The 19,936-nt window shown below is 38.8% G+C and overlaps 1 protein-coding gene across 2 annotated transcripts in view; it reads left to right on the forward strand.

Annotated features, from left to right (window-relative positions):
• Positions 1–19,936, forward strand: part of ACTN2 (actinin alpha 2) — a 575,275-nt gene that overhangs the window by 152,353 nt on the left and 402,986 nt on the right. For both annotated transcript variants that reach the window (XM_044059081.1, XM_044059086.1), the window contains exon 6: positions 2,388–2,466. In XM_044059081.1, coding sequence (XP_043915016.1) covers positions 2,388–2,466 — 79 coding nt within the window. The remainder of the gene's footprint in view (positions 1–2,387; positions 2,467–19,936) is intronic.

A 19,936-nucleotide genomic window follows, 5' to 3' on the forward strand; every position in this document is an offset into this window, starting at 1 on the left:
TCTCCATAGCCTTGCAGACTAAGCTAGTCAGGCTTATGGGGCGATAGTTTCCAGGGTCCGTGAGGCTCCACCTTTGTGGAGTGGGACCACTGTTGCTGTACGCCATTCTGTGGGCACATATCCTGTAGTGAGGCTGAGATTGTATAGCTGTTTTATTTGAGGGATTAGTTCCTCTTGTAGTTCATGTAGGACGCAACCTGGGATGCCATCTGGTCCCATGGAAGCAGTGTTTTTTGCTTTGGAGAGGGCAGCCTTCACCTGAGCATCTGAGATGTTTGTGAGGCAGCCCTCTGCCGGGATAGATACTTGCTCTTTTGGGGGGGTGGAGAAGTTTGCACTGAACCTGTCTGCCAGGATATTGGCGATGTCTGTGGGTTCAGTGTATTTTTTGTCATTTAGAATCAACTCAGAACAAGTCTGGGAGTTGCATCCCAGGTTTCTAACATAACTGAAAAAAGCCTTATGATTGTCTTTGGTGTCCTGTGCAATTTTTCTCTCGAAGCTGGCCTTGGAGGATTTTATGAGGATCGTAATTTTTGCTAGTACTGAACAGAGATGCCTTCCCTATTAGGGATTTTGCTCTATCATGTAGTAGCTTCCTCCTTCTGTTGTACAGTTTATTTATGGCAGGGGTCCACCAGACTGGATGCCTGCCTTTGGATGATTGGGTCTTGGTTTTGTTTGGGATAGCATGATCCATGCATTCCTGGAGATGTCCATAGAATGCATTTATATAGGATTCTGCAGTTTGGGCTGTAGTTTCCACTGGCCCTGGGGCCTTGAAGGATTCCACTTCAGTTTTGAGAAGTGAGAAGTTCGCTTTGAGAAGTTTTTCACTGTGGTTTTCTGGGCTGGGGTGGGGTCGGGATGTGGACATCCAGTGAAATTAATTTATGGTCTGATCTTACCAATGAGGGATATACTTCTGGTGTGGAGCATAGAGTCCCCATGTTGGTAATGATCAGGTCTAGTATGTTGTCCCCTCTTGTGGGAGTGGTGACTAGTTGTTCCATAGCATTTGAGTTTATAATTTCCAGGAATCTTTGGGCTAAGGTGCTGGGGCTTGAGTAGTGCTCCCAGTCAATGTTTGGGTAGTTGAAGTCGCCCAATATAATGGTGTTCGGAGAGATCTTCATGTTCTCCAATGTTTTCAGGAAAGCCAAATGGGATTCCTGACTTTGAGAGGGTGGTCTGTAGGATGCTATAAACTGAAAAGCAGTCTTGCCCACTGTTAGTTGCACATGGATGGTCTCCGATACTTTGTGCAATGCCACTAACCTGGAGGTGTGGATATCCTTGATAAATATGGAAACTCCCCCTCCTTTTGTGGTTCGGTCTGGGTTTTGGGGCCGAAAAGCATGATCTGAGCTATAGCCTGGTAGTGCTGGGGTGCACTCTGGAGCCTTGAACCAGGTTACTGTCACTGCACAGATATCGATGTTCACCATACTGAGGAGAGCTTGAGTGCATGCATCTTGAGGTTAAGACTTCTGGCGTTTAGCAGCATTACCCTTAGTTTCTTGTTCCTTGTGCTGTCTATGGGGGTGGGTTTGACTTTTGAGCCTTGCCTAAAAAAGGCACTATGGGGGTGGCAAGAGCCTTTGCCAATATCCGAAAGCCCAATGGTGACAGGTGCAAGCCGTCCCTAGCGAAGCAACGTGGCTTGTCGAGCATGTCATCCCAGGCTGACAGACACTGGATCCCCTTTGAATGACACCAAAATTTTAGCCAATTGTTAAAATCGATCATTTTGTCTTTGTACTGTGGCATCATTCTGCACACATTCAGATAAAATATACATGGCTGTGTAAAACAGGATACTTTGTTTGCCCTTTCAGAATACATGCAGACATTTACATGAAAAAATACCCTGCCACATGTGTAGGTGGTGAAATCATTAAGCAAATGAAACATTTGGAAGCTGTGGCCTGAGTTTCTTTTCAGTCAAATGACTTCGCTCTCTTGTTGTCATAGTCAAGCGACAGCCTTTACTTAGCTACTCTCCTATTCTAGTTCTGCAGTTGGTTGCATTACCTTCCAAATTCAGCAGCTATTCTGTCCAAGTAAAAAAATGCTTAAAATCAGATAACACAAATTGAGAGTTTTTAATAGTTTAACTTGTTTACAAGCATCTCATCTCATAAACACACACTTTTTAAACAGCAAAATGAAACGTGGTCACAACAGTAGATGTAGATCCTTGGGAATGACTTAACAACTGACTAGGCAGCCTCAGTGTACATTTTTGACATCTCCTCCCTATGTAGCCTTTGTTTATGATAACAGTATTCGGGAATACAATTATGCAGATACTGGTATAGATACTGTTAATACAGAACATAAGCTGCTAGCTTTATTTTGATCTTTATCATTTTTTTTATTTCAAGCTGGAAAGATGGTCTCGCACTGTGTGCGCTCATCCACAGGCATCGGCCTGACCTCATTGACTACTCCCGCTTAAATAAGGTTATAAGTCAAGTTGATGGCATGCTGATCTGTGGTGGCACTTGAGTATTTCTTTGCATGATTTTATAATGATAAGATGATTTCACTTACTAACCTAAAAACCTTTGCACTCTGAATTACACAGCTATGAATGGTGGTGTTTTATATAAAACTGTCTAAATATCTAAATGAAGAAGCCAAACAAAAGTGTGTTTCCAACAGGTGCCTACACTTTGATACTTCATTTTGAATATTGTAAAAATGATTGCAAGATGGACTGAACACAAATTAAGTATGCCCCTCTATGTATGATATGTATGTATGTGTGTGTGTATATATATATATATATATATATATATATATATATATATATATATATATATATATATATATATATGTATATATATATATATATATATATATATATATATATATATATATATATATACACACACACACACACACACATACATATCTGCGTATGTATGTATGTATATGTGTGTGTATATGTACATAAATATGTAAACATATGTGTATATATGTTAGTTTATCTTGTGTGTACAAGCATGATAGTGATACAGGGTGGAATTGTTGGCAGTGAAACCATGTCCCCATAACAACTGCTTCATGGCTTCATGTCACTTGGAATTTATATGCAAATCATACCTTCCTGGTGATTTTTTACATAGCTCAAACATCCCTTTCCATATTTTGCACTAAACTATTAATATTGTTTGCTTTTAGAATTAAAATATCTTTACTATATTCACAGTTCCTGATTATAGTCAGTGCATATAAAATACAAATAATATACCGGACCAACACGGCTAGGCACAAACACGAGTTATTAACACTGATAAAAAGTAAAAAAGTAAGCGCTTTTGCGATTACCACATCACTTCATCAGACTAGTTGCTTACTGAAACACATCTCATTTAAAATATGTCAGCCAATCAGCTGCTAGACAATCATTATAAAACAATTAACATTGAAATAAATATATATTAAAGACATAGTACAATAATATGCAGTCACTATAAAAACATCTAAAAACTAAGCATAAACTATTGAAAAACATTTTTATTAACTGCAAATCAATGTTTAAGTGGCCGTGAATTCAGAAAAGGTTTAAGGGTTGACACTCCATTCAATCCAGGTGGTTTATCTGCATTAAAAAATAAAATCCATTTCTGCTCTGCTGTCTCTGTCCGATTTACTAAGTATCCACCTCTAATCCCTACATCTAGTACCTGAAGTACTAAAAACTTAAACATATGTTCTGATCCATGCTGTGTGACATCTTGTGCTAATGCACTGGCATCTTTCTTATGCTTAATGTCTCTGCAGTGCACAAGAATTCTTTCTTTTAGGGATCTATTAGTTTTTCCTATGTAAAAGGCACGACAGACCTGGCAGCTACTAAAATAGACAATATTAGTTGTCTTACAATCTGCATAAAAGTCAAGCAATATTCTATAATTAGCACGTGGATGCATATAAACTGAACCTGTGAATATATACTTGCAAGCTGAGCAGGCTCTACAGGTGAAGGTACCCATCCTGTGTGACTGAACTACCTTTTTACAATACTGTGATCTGTAACACAGATGTTTCTTCAAAGATTTATTGTTCTTGAACGAGAAGTGTGGTGTTGTATCTATCACTCCCTTCAGCTCTTCTATAGTATGTAAGATATTCCAATTCTTCTTTATGATATCACAATATTTGTTAATACCACCTGAATATGGTAAAGAGACCCTGAAATATTTCTTTCAACAGATATAATCTTTGGTATGAAATAAGCTCTGCATCTCCCTTCCCTTTCTCTCCATGCATTGGTAATACAGGAATCAACATGCTAATCTTAGAATAGAGCTTGACTTTTATGCAGATTGTAAGACAACTAATATTGCCTATTTTAGTAGCTGCCAGGTCCGTCATGGAAAAACTAATAGATCCCTAAAAGAAAGAATTCTTGAGGACTATAGAGACATCAAACATAAGAAATATACCAATGCATTAGCACAAGATGTCACACAGCATGGATCAGAACATATGTTTAAGTTTTTAGTACTTCAGATACTAGATGTAGGCATTAGAGGTGGAGACTTAGTAAACTGGACAGAGACCGCAGAGCAGAAATGGATTTAATTTTTTAATGCAGATAAACCACCTGGATTGAATGGAGTGTCAACCCTTAAACCTTTTCTGAAAGCATGGCCACTTAAACATTGATTTGCAGTTAATGAAAATGTTTTTTTCAATAGTTTATGTTTAGTTTTTAGATGTTTTTACAGTAACTGCATATTATTGTACTATGTTTTTAATATATATTTACTTCAATGCTAATTGTTTTACAATGATTGTCTAGCAGCTGATTGGCTGACTTCTACTTTAAATGAGATGTGTTTCAGTAAGCAACTAGTCTGAGGAAGTGATGTGGTAATCTCGAAAGTGCTTTTTTACTTTTTATCAATGATAACAAATCATGTTTGTGCCTAGCTGTGTTGGTCCAGTATCTTATTTTTATTTTACATTATCCTGGTCCTGTATATTTTATTTGTTCTTACATAGTCAGTGCATAGTTGTACAGCACGGCCATACTAGAACTGTTTTCCCCTTTAAGTATAATGCCTTGTGCTCGGTTTATAACCTGGTGCTTATCTTGTCCTGTATTTTATTTTATTTTGCAGTCCATATATGCCTTATCACCAAACATACGCATCATTTATCTCTGTCTCTGTTTTATCCTTTAAAGAGTAACCAGCTCCTTAAAATATATAGCAAAATTAAAGATCTAAAAATCAAGATTAATATAAAAAAGGATGTCCAAAGTACTAAAAACACTATAAGAAAAACTAAGGATTCCCATAAACTTAGGCTAGCATTGGAAGCTAAGGATAACTGCACATCCTTTTTTACCTATGTCAGGAAGTTTCTCTGAACTCATTCAAAATGGCACTACCTACTCTAATGCAGTGGATATTGCAAATATACTGGCAAGCAAATTCAGTGCTAACTTCACCCCAGAGACATTTATACAAAGCTACATATACCTAACGACTTAATACCCCCCTTGTCTCAAAGGAATACTTGTACCTTCCAAAACAAAAAATGCATTCTCTATGAGACCTGATAACACACTAGGCTGCCGCAGTACAGCACTAAACATGCACTGGTGGACTCACTCCTAAAACTATTCACCCTGAGCTTATCCACTAGTTTTGTCCCTGGGATTTGGTGCACAGCAGTTCTGATGCCTCTTCACAAGGGAAGCCCACTATGAACACTAGATATTACAGACTATTCACCTGACGAGCCTCATCTGCAAGTCCATGGAATGTTTCATAATAAATAACAATATAAAAATGCATTTTATAAGAGTTGACCCCTAGCAGTTTGGCTTTGTTAAGGGTAGTGCCCATCTAATGAATCTGATGAATTTTTTTTTGAGAGGGTCCATACAGCCTACCTTCACCTTCCCAAAATATTTGATACTATTCCACATACCAACGTTATCAACAAGGTAAATGCATTTCACATCGTCCCCTATAAAGTTAGATGGATAGCAAATTGATTGAGGAATAGAACACACACTGTGAGGGTGGCAGGCAGGTCCTCTGAGAGCATGTAAGTAATCAGTGGGATACCACAGGAATCCATGCTGTGACTTTTTCATTTGGCATGTATTTCTCTGATTTCCAAATAAAATATAAAACACTCTGGTTAACCAAGTTTGCAGATGATTGTAAACTGGGTATTATACTGAAATCTGCTTCAGATATGCTGAAGCTACAAAGTGACCGTGCACATGTTAATAGCTGGTGGGCTGAAAACTGGTTAAAACGAAATGCTAAAAAAATGCAATATTGTTGAGTTTGGCAAACAAACCTTCCCCTAAGCTTACAGTATAAAAAACACCCCACTCTAAAGTGAAGATGTTGTGAGAGACCTTCAAACATGGGTAGATAGCTCCCTGTCCTTTGACCATCATGTCCAGCAGTGGTCAGGGCATCCATCTATCTGGCACAGCTGATTGCAAAGGGCATTTCCTTTAGGTCCTATGAAGTCCTGAACCCTATGGATTCTATACTGATCAGGTCCATCATAGAATACAATGCTGCATTTAGGATGTATCTTACTATACATATCAAGCAGTTAGACAGACCCCAAAGGTTCTCACAAAAAAAAAAAAAAAAAAAAAGATCATGGGTGTAAAGCATATAATCTATCAAGAAAGGCCGGGGGCCTTGTTTCTGTATTCATTGTCCTACAGATTCCATAGGCATGATGTGTGAATTGTTTTCTGAGAAATTAGGGATCCTGCAGTCCAAGACCTCTTATTTCACCATAAGTCCAACTGTCCTGCAAACACTAGAACCAGAGATCTGAATGCAGGTGTGATGAGGGTGTATGTGTGTGTGTGTGCGTGTGTGTGTGTGTGTGCGTGTGTGTGTGTGTGTGTGTGTGTGTGTGTGTGTGTGTGTGTGTGTGTGTGTGTGTGTGTGTGTGTGTGCGTGTCTGTGTGTCTGTGTGTGTCTGTGTGCTTTTGTGTGCCTGTATAAAAATACTGGGACCCCATGTCATTTCACCTATCATTAGTTTTTAGATTTTACTTAATTGCCATATATTTTAATGAAAGTGTGACATATGCCTGTGAATTTTGCTTTGTTGTTTTTTTTTTCACTTCTTCATTTGCGCTGCATGCAGCTGGAAGGATGGGCTGGCCTTCAGTGCCCTAATTCATCGACACAGACCACACTTGCTTGATTACGACACTCTGAATGAGGTACACCTGTGGTACGCATCAGTGTTTTTCATAGGATCTTATTTAAAATTAATATTCGTTAGCATGTTATGGCTTCAAAGTATGAAAAGACAAGAGATATACTACCTTAATATGTATAAAATCCAATTCTCCTGCTTCTGTAGAGGCTTCAGTGATACGTGAACAGAAAACAAGGTACAAAACAAACAACATCAGTATATGGACAGTAATATACAAGCACAGTGACCTGTAAAAATCTGTTGCAGCTGTGAATGACTGCTTTGTTTTTTTGTTTCATGTCTTGTTTTCTTTCACAGATAAATGTGTGTTCTCTGGGTGCATGGTTATTTGCAGAGTTCTCTGATTTGGGAGAAGGGGAATTGAAAGCTAATATAATATCAAAGGTTTTCAATTCTGATTACAAGGTATCATGTGGTGGTGGTGGGAGCATGGTGGGATTGTGTCACACTGCAGAGTCATTGCGTTTATTTTCCCTATGAAGAACACTGTGCATACAGCTAACAAGAACTGTAAGCAGTTGGTAGTAACTGTATACCTTATCATTTGTTTTCAGTGTCAAGTGACTATTTTAATCCTTGCTCTGCTCCTGAAAATCTTTGTCTAACACTTGAAAGTGCAGAGGTTACTCAGATTTATAGATGTATTATATAATATGTATCCATGTGTCTATGTGTGCATTTCCATGTGCAAGAGTATATATAATGTGTATGCATTTACAAAAGAATGCATCAGTTTATTATAACACTCAACATGTTTTACATATTTCCTTGTAAATACACCTCAGCTGTATACCACTATGTACTGTGAATATAGTCTTAGATACTGGAACTTTCATCACAGAAACTCCTGAGCATACCTTAGTCTGTGTATTTTATCATAATATATCCATGTGTGTGTGTGTGTGTGTGTGTGTGTGTGTGTGTGTGTGTGTGTGTGTGTGTGTGTGTATATATATATATATATATATATATATATATATATATATATATATATATACACATATATTATTTACCTTCATTTGGTTGACTAATACGAATGCCTTCATCCAGAAGGTAAGCTACTTATGTTGAAAATGGAAATATCAGCTTCCTAGTACTCATGCGTCGAGGTTGCTTCCTGCAGCATGCAAATACTACTTAAAAAAAAAAAAAACAATAAACAAAACCCTCCACGCCCATTAATTAGATATATTAACTCCGAGATCACACAGTCTTAAGTGGAAAGGGAATATTTCCCTACCCACGGATTGTCGATCTCGCCCACCTAACGACTATCTGTATAGTCGAACAAATTTGATCGATTAAACAGACGTCAACCAAACTCCCTGTTGATCAAACCAATGAAACCCATATACATACATACATATATTTATTTATATATATATATATATATATATATATATATATATATGTATATATCACACCCATATGTATATAAATTGTGTTCTATATTGCCATCATATAAACGTCATTCCTTCTGCTCTATTTATCTCCAAGTTGACAGGTCAAAGTATGTTTTATGAATTATGTTACTAGTGCAATGCTGTGTAACAGGTCTTAAAAGGATGATGCTTTGCATTTTTAAATTAGACAGCAGAGTGAAGGTTCTTGTGTCCCACTGCAATTCATTTTAGCTAATGAAGGTGTACTATTAAACAGCAGCATACAGAGAAAATTCAGCATGCAGCAGAGCTGGCAAATGTTACAGTAAAAATGCAGTATTAAAATAGTTACAGTGCCTATCAATTGTTTTAAAACATTTCTGAAAGTAAAATGTTGAGTATTTTTAATCCAAGCGGTCATGCTGATATAAAATACTCCATATCAGTACCATTGTTTTATACACATTAGGCATTGTCTAATTATACAGCTGGTTCTGTAGAAAAGCACACGCTCAGAAATTACCACTATAGAACTGAAAGTGTAAAATCTTAAATAGAAAATGACACTGAAATTCCTTATTAACGGCAGTGAATGTACTTCCCCATGGGTTCCTTCAACATTTGTTAAGTGGCAGGCTGACCAAAAAGTGTCGGTTTTAACAGATTGTATTTATTCCAGATTTCTACTATTTCAAGGCAATATACACCTGAGTTCAGCAACATAATATATATCTATGGGTCTGACCAAAAAGAAAATGGTTTAATTGATTTCATAATGCAACCATCCTTTGATAAAGACCGGCTGTAGACAGGATCATTAAAACAAATACTTCAAGGGTACACACACACCGACCCTGCTCTCATACTCAACACCAGAAGAATGTCTTGACCTATGCTGTAAGTTAAATCACTTAAGTGATTAATGCCAAAAAGTGCTCAAAGCTTGCAACACAAGGGACTCCTAACTGTGGCAGAAACTAGAGACAAGGAAGAAGTTAAATTGCACTGTGTTCTTTAATAAAAAAGTAAATTACATTGATTAAACTTTGTACAGTAAATATCTTGAACCCATTACAATGCTTTAGTGTCTCTTTGAATACACAAGACAAGTGACACTCACTTCTAAATCAACAAAACCTTGTACTTCCAGGTGATTTTAATATTTGAATCAGTTGAGTTGGTGGTTGTTACTAAAGAGTTTATGTGCACTGTGGAGGAATTTTGATGCCTTTGGTTATTACATTTCCAGTGTGAAAATTAGTGGGCACACTAGTATGGTCTTCTTATTAGATGTGAAGATCTCTGGATATGGTCTCAGTCTGACAATTTCCATGTATACTTAGGTGTAGAGTTGCCATATTTTAGTGCCTCCATCCACCAGTCTTGAACTGAGGGAGAATCATAACATTTTCAGTATCACTCCTGAGTTATTTTCTTCTACACTCCTTCAGTTCCTTCCTGAGAATGGTGCTGTTGGTGTCAATGCTTAAGTCAGTGACTATAAAAGGACCCTGTGCTTGGACCCTAACATAGTAGCTTCATTTCATATTTGCCATGTCCCAATGTCTTGTATCAGACTGAGATCTCTTGTAAGATGGCCTTGTTGTTTTGGGTGTTTGACAGCTTGGTCAACCCCACCTGCCTCACTACCCATTGTGCTTTATCCTCTCAATAATATGAGATGGTACCTTTTTTCACTGACAGTGTTGCCACTATAAGATCCTCTATGCCTCCTTCTGGCTGTGTGGGCTTTCAGCTAGTCTCTGGGAGGGATTGCTCTTCCTCTTCATTGTTGTTCAGTATTTCTGATTATAAAGAACTCTTGAGCATTATTTCAAGCATGTGCTGTATTACTTAACAGTCTGGACCCTTGCCCTTCTAGGTTCATTATTGCTACCCTCATTGTTCTGGTCCCATTTATGTATCGTATACTGGAACTCTTCATGAACTCTTATTTTTTTTCAGTTGCTTTGAAGGATGCTGCTATTATTCTCGTCTTCAGGAAACACAATGCCCTTGACAATTTCTGCCCCATCTCAAACATTCCTTTCTTTGGTAAAGTCATTGAGAAAGTTGTCTAGGAACAGCATGATTCTTACCTTAAGGTCACTGGGTCACAGACCCATGGCAGTTCGGCTTTTGTTCTCATCACAACACTGAAACTACTCATCAGATTGGGAAATGATCTCCTGATGGCAACAGACTGACACACTGTTACTCTAACCTGGTCCTGACGGATCTTTCTGCTGCATTTGATGCTGTCAATCACAGACCCCTGATTGTGTACTTATAATCCTACTGTAGTATATTCTACATGATTCTTAAGCAGTTTCTTCCTACCTCTCAGGCCTTACCCAGGGATGATCTTGGGATTAAATCATTCTAATATTGTAGTTAGGATGGGGTGAAGGAGCAGCTACCATGTGGACAAACTGTCAGCAGGCATGACTTGCACCTCAGAAGAGCTGTTGACTGACTGCAAGTGCAGTACCGGCATTCATTTAGGCAGCTATGATTGTTACTTAGTCTTTTGAAATAAATGCAGCAAGGAGTTAGGGTTATACATTTCTTCAGTACCAAGGATATTTGCTTATTTGTTTGTTTGCTTCTTTCCATGTTCATTTGTTTGTTTTGTCCTCAACTTTTTATTTCATTCTTCAGGGTCAAGGGGTAACAGTCTGGAAACTGCCAAAGGTGCCAATTGATCTAGCTATGGCTCTGCTTCTGACCTATACCCCCTAGAGTGTGGTATGACACAGGGTGCAGTCTTGGGTATCTGCTTTTCATGGTGTTTATGCCTCCATTAAAATACCACATTGGAAGTAATTTGTTTGTCACTGCTGTGCTGTTAACCCCCAGATACACCTCTCCTTTCCTCAGGACAAAATGGAGGGTATGCTTTCTTTTGATGATTGTTTGAAGGTCTTTCATCAATGGCTATTTACTAATTTGTTGAAACTCAATATTTCTAAAATAGGCCATGTTAGTTCAATCTACTCCATGAGATTCATCTGCTTTGCCACTTCTGTCATACATCCATTATGGTTGCATCAGACTTGAGTTTGTGACAGAAGTGTGTGATCTAAGTGTGATTCTGGATGACAGACTGATGATTAGGAGCCAGGTGTTGGCTGCTGTAAAATGTTCTTGTTAATATCTTCAGAACATTTGCAGAGCCAAGTACCTTATACTTCAAGAAGATCTCTCAGTAGCAATTCATGCTCTGGTCTCATCCCACCTTGACTATTGTAATATATTTTTCCTGGGGCTTCCTGAGATCAACAGCCTAAAGTTAATACAAAACTTTATAAACAGATTACTTAGTGGTACATACCATGACAAGCATATTATGCTTGTGCTACAGAGCATAGCAGGCTTCCAGCCTGTTACTGCATAATTTTTAAACTCTTGATGTAATTTGCCTCTACAAAAATGAACTTTTGTTGAACTGCCCTCCCCAATATATGGGAGATGCTCTTCCTGAGCTGACATTGGAATTCATCCACACAGAAGACAAGGATACTATCGCTACACATTTGGGTTTCTTTTTTTTAAACAAGAAACATCTTTATTAAATTATCATGTATGACATAGGCAATCATACATTTATGTAAATGAAAATAAAATGTATTAACATAATTTTAGTTACAAACATTATACATCACCAACCATGTTGACATAATTGTAGCTGCAAACATTATACATCACTTATAATCTATCCAGCCATTGCCAGTCAAACATTACACAGTTCATTCAAACCCTGCTTCTTTTTAACCTCATTCTTTGTCTGCATGTATTGTTCCCACAATTTCCATTTTCCTATGTAATTTGCTTTTCTAAAGATTCCAATTCCAGTTGTTTTATCTCTGTTACTATATTCACTACTTCTAGTAAAGCTGGTTTAGACTTTAAATTCCATTTTCTAATAATTGCTTTTTTGGCAGCCACCATAATTACACTCAGCAAGGCCTTAGTATTTCTAGGCAATTCTGATTCTGCATCATAGCACAAACAAATCATTTCCTTAGTTACACAAATTTGCTCACCCAGCATCTCTGACAGAGCAGTCTGCAGGGAATCTTTAAAATCTGCCAACTCATTACACTCCCAGAAAATATGTTCCCAGTTACTTCTTTCGTCCCTATCACACCTCCAACTTTTGTTATCTACCTGAGAAAAACATTTCTTTGCAGTCTACTTTGGGGTATAAAAATGCCTGTGTAAACACTTCCAAGCAAAGAGCCTAAATTTTCTAGACTGTGTTGCATATTTGAGAAACATACATATATTCCCTGATTGTTTCTTTATAAATTGGTTATCCAGTCTCTCTTGTCAATTCTTTCTAGCATCCTCTGATTGATTCTTACAGTTATGCAATATTTTGTATGCTCTACTAATTATTCCAGTTTCAGCAGCAGCTTTGGTTCTAGATTCTACTAAAAACTTGGGCTCCTATTATATAATCGAAGACGCAATCCTTTGAATGCATCTTGATCGAACTTGAAAGCAAGAAACAGCAAAATAGCAAAATGGATATAAGTGATTTCTTTCCCTAGGGAAGACATCGCTTGACCGCCTCCGTTACTTTGCCATTTTCCTCACTGTAGTGTGATCTAGGAGTTGGTATATTTAAGTAGGGGGGGTGTGGGGGGCACAGCCCCCCACATCGGGGGGGGGGGGGCAAAGCCCTACCACTTTGTGTAATGTTTTGAAGTTTTTATTTTCATTTATTTATTTTGTGGAACAACAATTTTTTTCCCTGGGAAAAAAATCGCTGTTCCGAGTGTTCAGGATTGTAAGCTTTCACTTACATGGGGTCGATAAATCAGCATTTGCTTTTTTAAGCATTCACTGATTTAATATAGACCCTAAAAACTCTACCAGTGCTGGTCTTTCACTTAAGATCCCCCTATTTCTTTCTCTTTGCCTATACTCATATCAATCCTTGATAGGGAAGGCAATATCTATCCTGCAGTCAAAATACATTTTTGGCCTCTTCCCATTCTAGTACCTTTCCTTCTCTAATTATTTGCTCCAAATACATTGGTTCTTTTACCACTTTTCTGCAATAAATTCCACTCCCCCTCTTGCCTATTGTCTGCATCCCTAATAGCAGTCATCCCTATTGCCAGAATCTCCTTTCTCCATCCCTGTGTTGGCTTAGCTCTTAGAATACTTTCTGCTCCTTTATAAATATCATATTCTATATGATTATTGTTATTCTCCTTTAGGATCTGCATTCAAAATCCCAGTCTCTCCTTGTTTCTTGAGCTTTCCATCTGTTTCATCATTATCCCTTTCCAATTTCAATTATAGGTTTCTGCTTGTACTATGTATAGGAACCTTAACTGTGTAGCTCTGAAATACTCTTTCAAATCAAGTAATCCCAAACTTCCTTGTTTAATTGGAAGAATCAGCTTATCCCACTTGACTCTTGCCATCTTTCCCTCCCAGATAAAATTCTTCAGCTCTTTATTAATTGCTATCCACAACTTCTCCTTTGGTTGATAAAAATATGCCGACCTCTCTATAAAACTAAAGGGACTAAAAACGTTTTAACTGCTTGGCTCTTGCCATCCATATTCACATAACAGTGTTTCCAGTTTCTCAGTTTTTGTATTATCTTTTGTACAGTTTCTTTCCACATATATTTAGCTGCCACACCAGAATAATTTTTAATCCATACTCCTATTTCATTTTATCATGTCCCCATAAATATGGATATTGCTGAACCAATTTGTGTGTGGGGACAAAATTTACATCTATTGCTTTTTTTTTTTTTTTTAGCTTCATTAGTTTTGTATCCAATAAAGATATGAAACTGCCTCAGAATGTTCCACAGCACTGTAATCGCCTTGTCTGGTTTTATCAGGTATAAAATAATATCATCTGCAAATAGAACCAACTTGTCTTGACTACCATACTAATTATATCCTTGAATTTCTGAATCTCTTTCTTTCTTCGCCAATGGTTCTAAATACAGTGGAAATAACAAAGGGGAAAGAGGACACCTCTTCCTGTTTCCTCTGCCCAAACAGAAATTATAAGAGAGGAACCCACCCACTTTCATTTTCGCCTCCAATACCTCATATGTCCTGCTAATCAACTTTAATTTTTGCCTCAGATCCCTCATATATCCTCCTAATCAACCTTATAATTTTATCAGGGAATGCAAATGCTTCCATTGCCCTGCTCATAAACTTCCAGCTTACTCTGTCAAATGCTTTCTTTGCATCAAGACCCACCAACAACAGTAATATTTTCTTAAATTCAGCTTCCCTTTGGATCGTCAACGTTGATGTTGTCAAATGTTTTCCTCCCCTCCCACAAAACCACATTGCTCTATATCTATCAATTTTGGCACCACCTTTGGCATTCGTTTAGCCATTACAGACATAAATACTTTATAATCATGGTTTAGGATTGAAATAAGCCTTATGAAGCTGGATCTGACTGGTCTTTACCCTCTTTAGGTATTACAGCCACCACTGCTTTCTTCCAGGAAGTTGGTGCTTCTCTTTCTCTTAAAATACTGTTAAACAAAACCTTCCAGATCTTTATCATCTTTTTCCCTCCTAGCTTCCAAACTTCTACAGGAGTACCATCTATTCCTGAGAATTTTCCTGTTAATTGGTTATACATTACCATTTTGATCTCATCTCCTCTTGTCCTATTAGTAATTGAGCCTCATCTACCTCTAACCTTATCATATTTAATTCTGCCATAAACATTCTTTTTGCACCTTTTCTAATCTCCATATTTCTCTGATTTATACAGACTTTTATAATTTTTTTCAAAATATTTCTAGTACCGCTACAGGATCTGTTGTTGTCTTCCTTGTTATAGGCTCCCTAAGTTTATCAGCAACCCTTTCTACTTTCTATTGCCTGAGTCATTGCGTGAAAAGTTTTGTGCTCTGGTGTTATTATCAAAAACAGTTGCTTAACAGCAGTCTTTCTAAACTCATGCATATTATCAAGGTGATCCTTTATTTTATACTTAGCACTCTGCAATTGTTCCTATTCTTTTTCTGTTAGAATCACCCTATTCTGCAATAGTTTAACATTTGTCAGTCCCTGTAAATAATTCTTGTTGCTTCTTAACCATATCTCTCTTTCTTTTATTTCCACCCTATTTTTAAACTCCAGCTTAATTTTATCCCACTTCCTAGCTATATTTCCAGAAGAACTTTCTGTCTTTTCTAATAACACCTAAATAATTTCCATTGCCTCTTCCCTGAATTCCTCTCTTTTCAACAGATAGATTAGAAATTGCCAGTGTCTCATTTTTATTTCATTACCCTGCATTTTTATTTTAGTTATTGTTGGTGCATGATCTGAAATAGTTATTGAATGCACATCAAAACTTTCAATTAAATGCATATGTCCCTGTGAAATGTGTGTTCTGTTTGTCTAGCCCAGTTTTTGTATGTTGAGGAATAATATATGAATTTACTCCAAACTCCTTCTACCGAATTCATATATTCCATGCCAAATATTTTCATAAATGTCTTCGAGCATCTACCCTCCTTTGTTATATTTTCCCTTCTGGGCCCCCCAGACACATCTTCCCTGCTGCAAATCAAATTGCAGTCCCCCACTTATCAGTAATATCTCCTGATGAAAACTGATTATTTCTCCCAGGATTTTCTTAAGCAGCATTATAGCAGTTTTAGGTGGAATATAAATACATAGGTTCATAGGTTCATAGGTTCATACTAGGCTATCTGCCCGAGGGCATTTACAAGCCTAGCCCATAGTTTTGTGGCTTACGCCACCCCTTTAGTATGGGGAACTATACCCATTATTTTGCTGTGCCTCTGTCGAGCAGTGACACTGAGGTAATCCCTGGGGTATATCTGCGATCTCCCATCCATTGGTCAAGATTTCTCTTGAACAAGGCCAGCGAGGTGCTCTGCCTCACATATACCGGGATTTTATTCCACAGCATAGGGAGTCTTTGGGTGATGAATCTATCCCTCCAGCACATCCTATTAATAGCCATGTCGAGGTTTAAGTCTCCCGCCCTTGTGGCTCTGATGGATCTAGATTTTTTGAGGTGAAGCATATTCATCAAATCTGGGTTTGACATGGCCTTGTATGTTAGGCAAAGGTCACCTCTGAGCAAGCGGTGGCGACTGAATAGAGCTGGAGTTCTTTCAGTCGGGCAGCATAGGACAGATGTTTGAGACCCTTTATCCTTTTGGTGAGGAACTTTTGTGGCATCTCCAGCTGCTGCAAGTGTCGGGTCAGATACATTCCGAATGGGGCATTGTACTCAATCATTGGTCTGATGAGTGATGAGTATAGGGAGACCATGACCTCCCTTGATCTAGATGAGAATCCCTTCATGATAAGGTGGGCAATGTAGAAGGTCTTCCTAACTACTTTAGCTACATGGGTGTTGAATGACAGACTACTATCAACCTGGGTCCCCAGGTCCCTGATAACTTCTTCTGTGCTCAGTGGATTGCCACCTATTTGGTAGCTAGGGGTAACCTTGTTTTTCCCGAAGGGTATGACTATGCATTTTTTGGCATTTAACTTTAGGCCATGGCTCTGGCACCAGTTATCCATTTCTGTGAGACCCTTCCGAAGGATATCTGTGTCAGATGTGTTTTCTACTATGGCGCCCAGTTTGCAGTCATCTGCAAACTTTGTCAGCCATAACCCTCCTGTGTTTGCTTGCACTTCGGAAAAGTAGATGCCAAATAAGAGTGGGCCCAGGACTGAGCCCTGTGGTACACCACTTGTGACAGGCTTTGAGTCTGACATGGCGCCAGCAACTCTGACCCTGTGGGTTCTGTCACTCAGCCAGTTTTGCAACCCATCTTGTGATGTATGGGTTAACATTTAAGCTGATGAGTTTTTCAATGATACCCGAGTGGGGTATTGTATCAAAGGCCTTCGCCAGATCGAGGTAGGCTGTATGGACTGCCTTTCGCTCATCAATGGCTTTGGTGACTGTTTCGAAAAAGTCAACCAAGTTTAGAAGGCATGATCTGCCTTTGACAAAGCCAAACTGGGATGGATCCAAAGTCTGCAAATTCCCTATGTCTTTATTTATGAGGTCCATTATGATCCTCTCCATGGCTTTGCAGATAAGGCTTGTCAAGCTAATGGGCGGTAATTTCCAGGGTCGGTGGAGGCACCGCCTTTGTGAAGTGGGACCACAGTTGCAGTGCGCCACTCCTGGGTGCGTATCCAGAGGTAAGACTATGATTAAACAGCTGTCCTAGCTGTGGGTTTAATTCCTCATTGAGTTCGTGGAGCACACAGCCGGGGACACCATCAGGTCCCATGGATGCTGTGTTTTTGCTTTGGAGAGAGCAGTTCTCACTTGGGCGTTGGAGATGTTTGGGGGCTGCAATCGCTTGGTATAGATATCTCTCCTTTGGGGAGGGAGAAGTTTGCACTGAACCTGTCAGCCAGTATGTTGGCAATGTCTGTAGGATCAGTAATCTTCACATCATTTTGAACTAGTTCTGAGCATATCTGGGAGTTTCCTCCCAGGTTTCTAACATAGCTAAAGAAGGCCTTATGATTGTCTTTTGAGTCTTTAGCTATTTTTCTCTCATAATTTGTGTGCATTTTGAGATTTAGACTTCTGGCATTGAGCAGCATTACCCTTAGTTTTTTTCCTTTTTTGTGTTCTAGGGTGGTAGGTTTAGAATTTGAGCCTTGCCTAAAAAAGGCACTATGGGGGTGGCAAGAGCCTTTGCCAATATCCGGAATCCCAGGGGTGAAAGATGCAAGCCGTCCCTTGCGAAGCAGCGTGGCTTGTCCAGCATGTCATCCCAGGCAGACAGACATTGGATCCCCTTTGAATGACACCAGAGTTTAAGCCAATTGTTAAAGCTGATCATCTTATCTCTGTATTGTGGCATCATTCTTGGTGAAGGTAGGATACTGCTCAAGGTCAGGGTCATACCTGCCTGGGCTACATAATCAGAGAGCTCCTCAATGTCTCTTTTCATGTAGTCCAAGGAGGTACATCTCAGGTCGTTTACACCAGCGTGGACAATGACTGAGTCGTATTTGTACCTGCTGTTGAGAGACCTGAGTGCTTGCGTTATGTGGCGGATTCTAGCACCCGACAGGCAGCTTACTATGACCTTCTCCTTACTCAGTCTGGTGGGCGGGACGTCAGTGTGTCTGACTATGGAGTCACCAATGACTAGTGTGTCTGGCATTGTGTTTGGCCTTAAGGGCTGTGACTGTTTGACACTCTGACTGTGAGGTCTATGTGTTGCAGGTGTTATGTTCTGAGGTGGTGGTTGTTTGGGTGTCTGCTTTGGTGGCCTCTGCTGTTTTGGTAGATTTTTGATCAGAGCCGAGTATGTCTTTGTGTGTTTATGTGTATGATTTGAGGTTGTGATGGTACTATGTGAGACTGGGTCTATAGTGTGTGTGGTAACCTTCTCCTCCTGACTGGTCTTGTCAGTCCTATGTTGAGAGAGCTCAGCCTCCAGTTTGGCCGTATAGTTGCATCTCTCGCATGTATTTGTGTTTTGTGGGAGGAGGAGAGGGTTGTCTGTGTACATGAGGCAATTGTAACATTGCCTCAATATTCCCAGGTTCACCAGCTGAGCAGGAGAGGACACTAGCAACTGATCCCTCAACATGCTAGAAGGACTAGACAAAAAAACTTTAAAAGAGATTCTGGGGGACGTGGGTGACCGAGAAATGGGGGTTTGCCTTTTGGGGTGCTATCTATAAGAGTGCCGTATCAAGGTAATAAGTACTGTAGGAGCAAGTGCTAGGTTTAACAGATAGAGAAAAGTCTACTTGGAGTCAAGTAGAGATGATCTTTTTAGGTATTAGAGAAAGTGCTAGTAACAGGGATGCTTAAAGGTAAGATTGAAAAGAATGCACTCTGCAGTGTGCACTAGAGAAGTTAGATATGAAAGTAGGTAACTTGAGTTTTACCTGTTTAAAAGTTAAGGTTTAGTGGAGAGTTACTATTTTTAAAACAGCAAGATGGACTGAAAGGGGTGGTTACTTTTGTATTTTGGCACTATGAAATACTGTAGGATGGCCAATAAATTTAAATAATTGAAGGGGTGGGATTTCAAAAGTTATGGTTTTGTGATTACTCACATAAGCCAGTGAAAGTAGAGAGAAATGAGATATATGGTCAGATTAACATAAGAGGCGGGCAACTAGAAAGACAGTGGTATTTAACAAGACAACTTAAATGGGTGGGAGGGAGGGAAAAAATTCTGGCTAACTCAGAACAGAGAGAGCTGTGGTCTCTTTTGAAGTTTTAATATGCTGTTAAAACAGAATGCAAGCAAAACACAAGGTAAAGAAAACAAACTA

Source organism: Protopterus annectens, chromosome 1.part2, assembly GCF_019279795.1.
Source record: "Protopterus annectens isolate FY-2018-M chromosome 1.part2, PAN1.0, whole genome shotgun sequence".
NCBI lineage: Eukaryota > Metazoa > Chordata > Ceratodontiformes > Protopteridae > Protopterus > Protopterus annectens.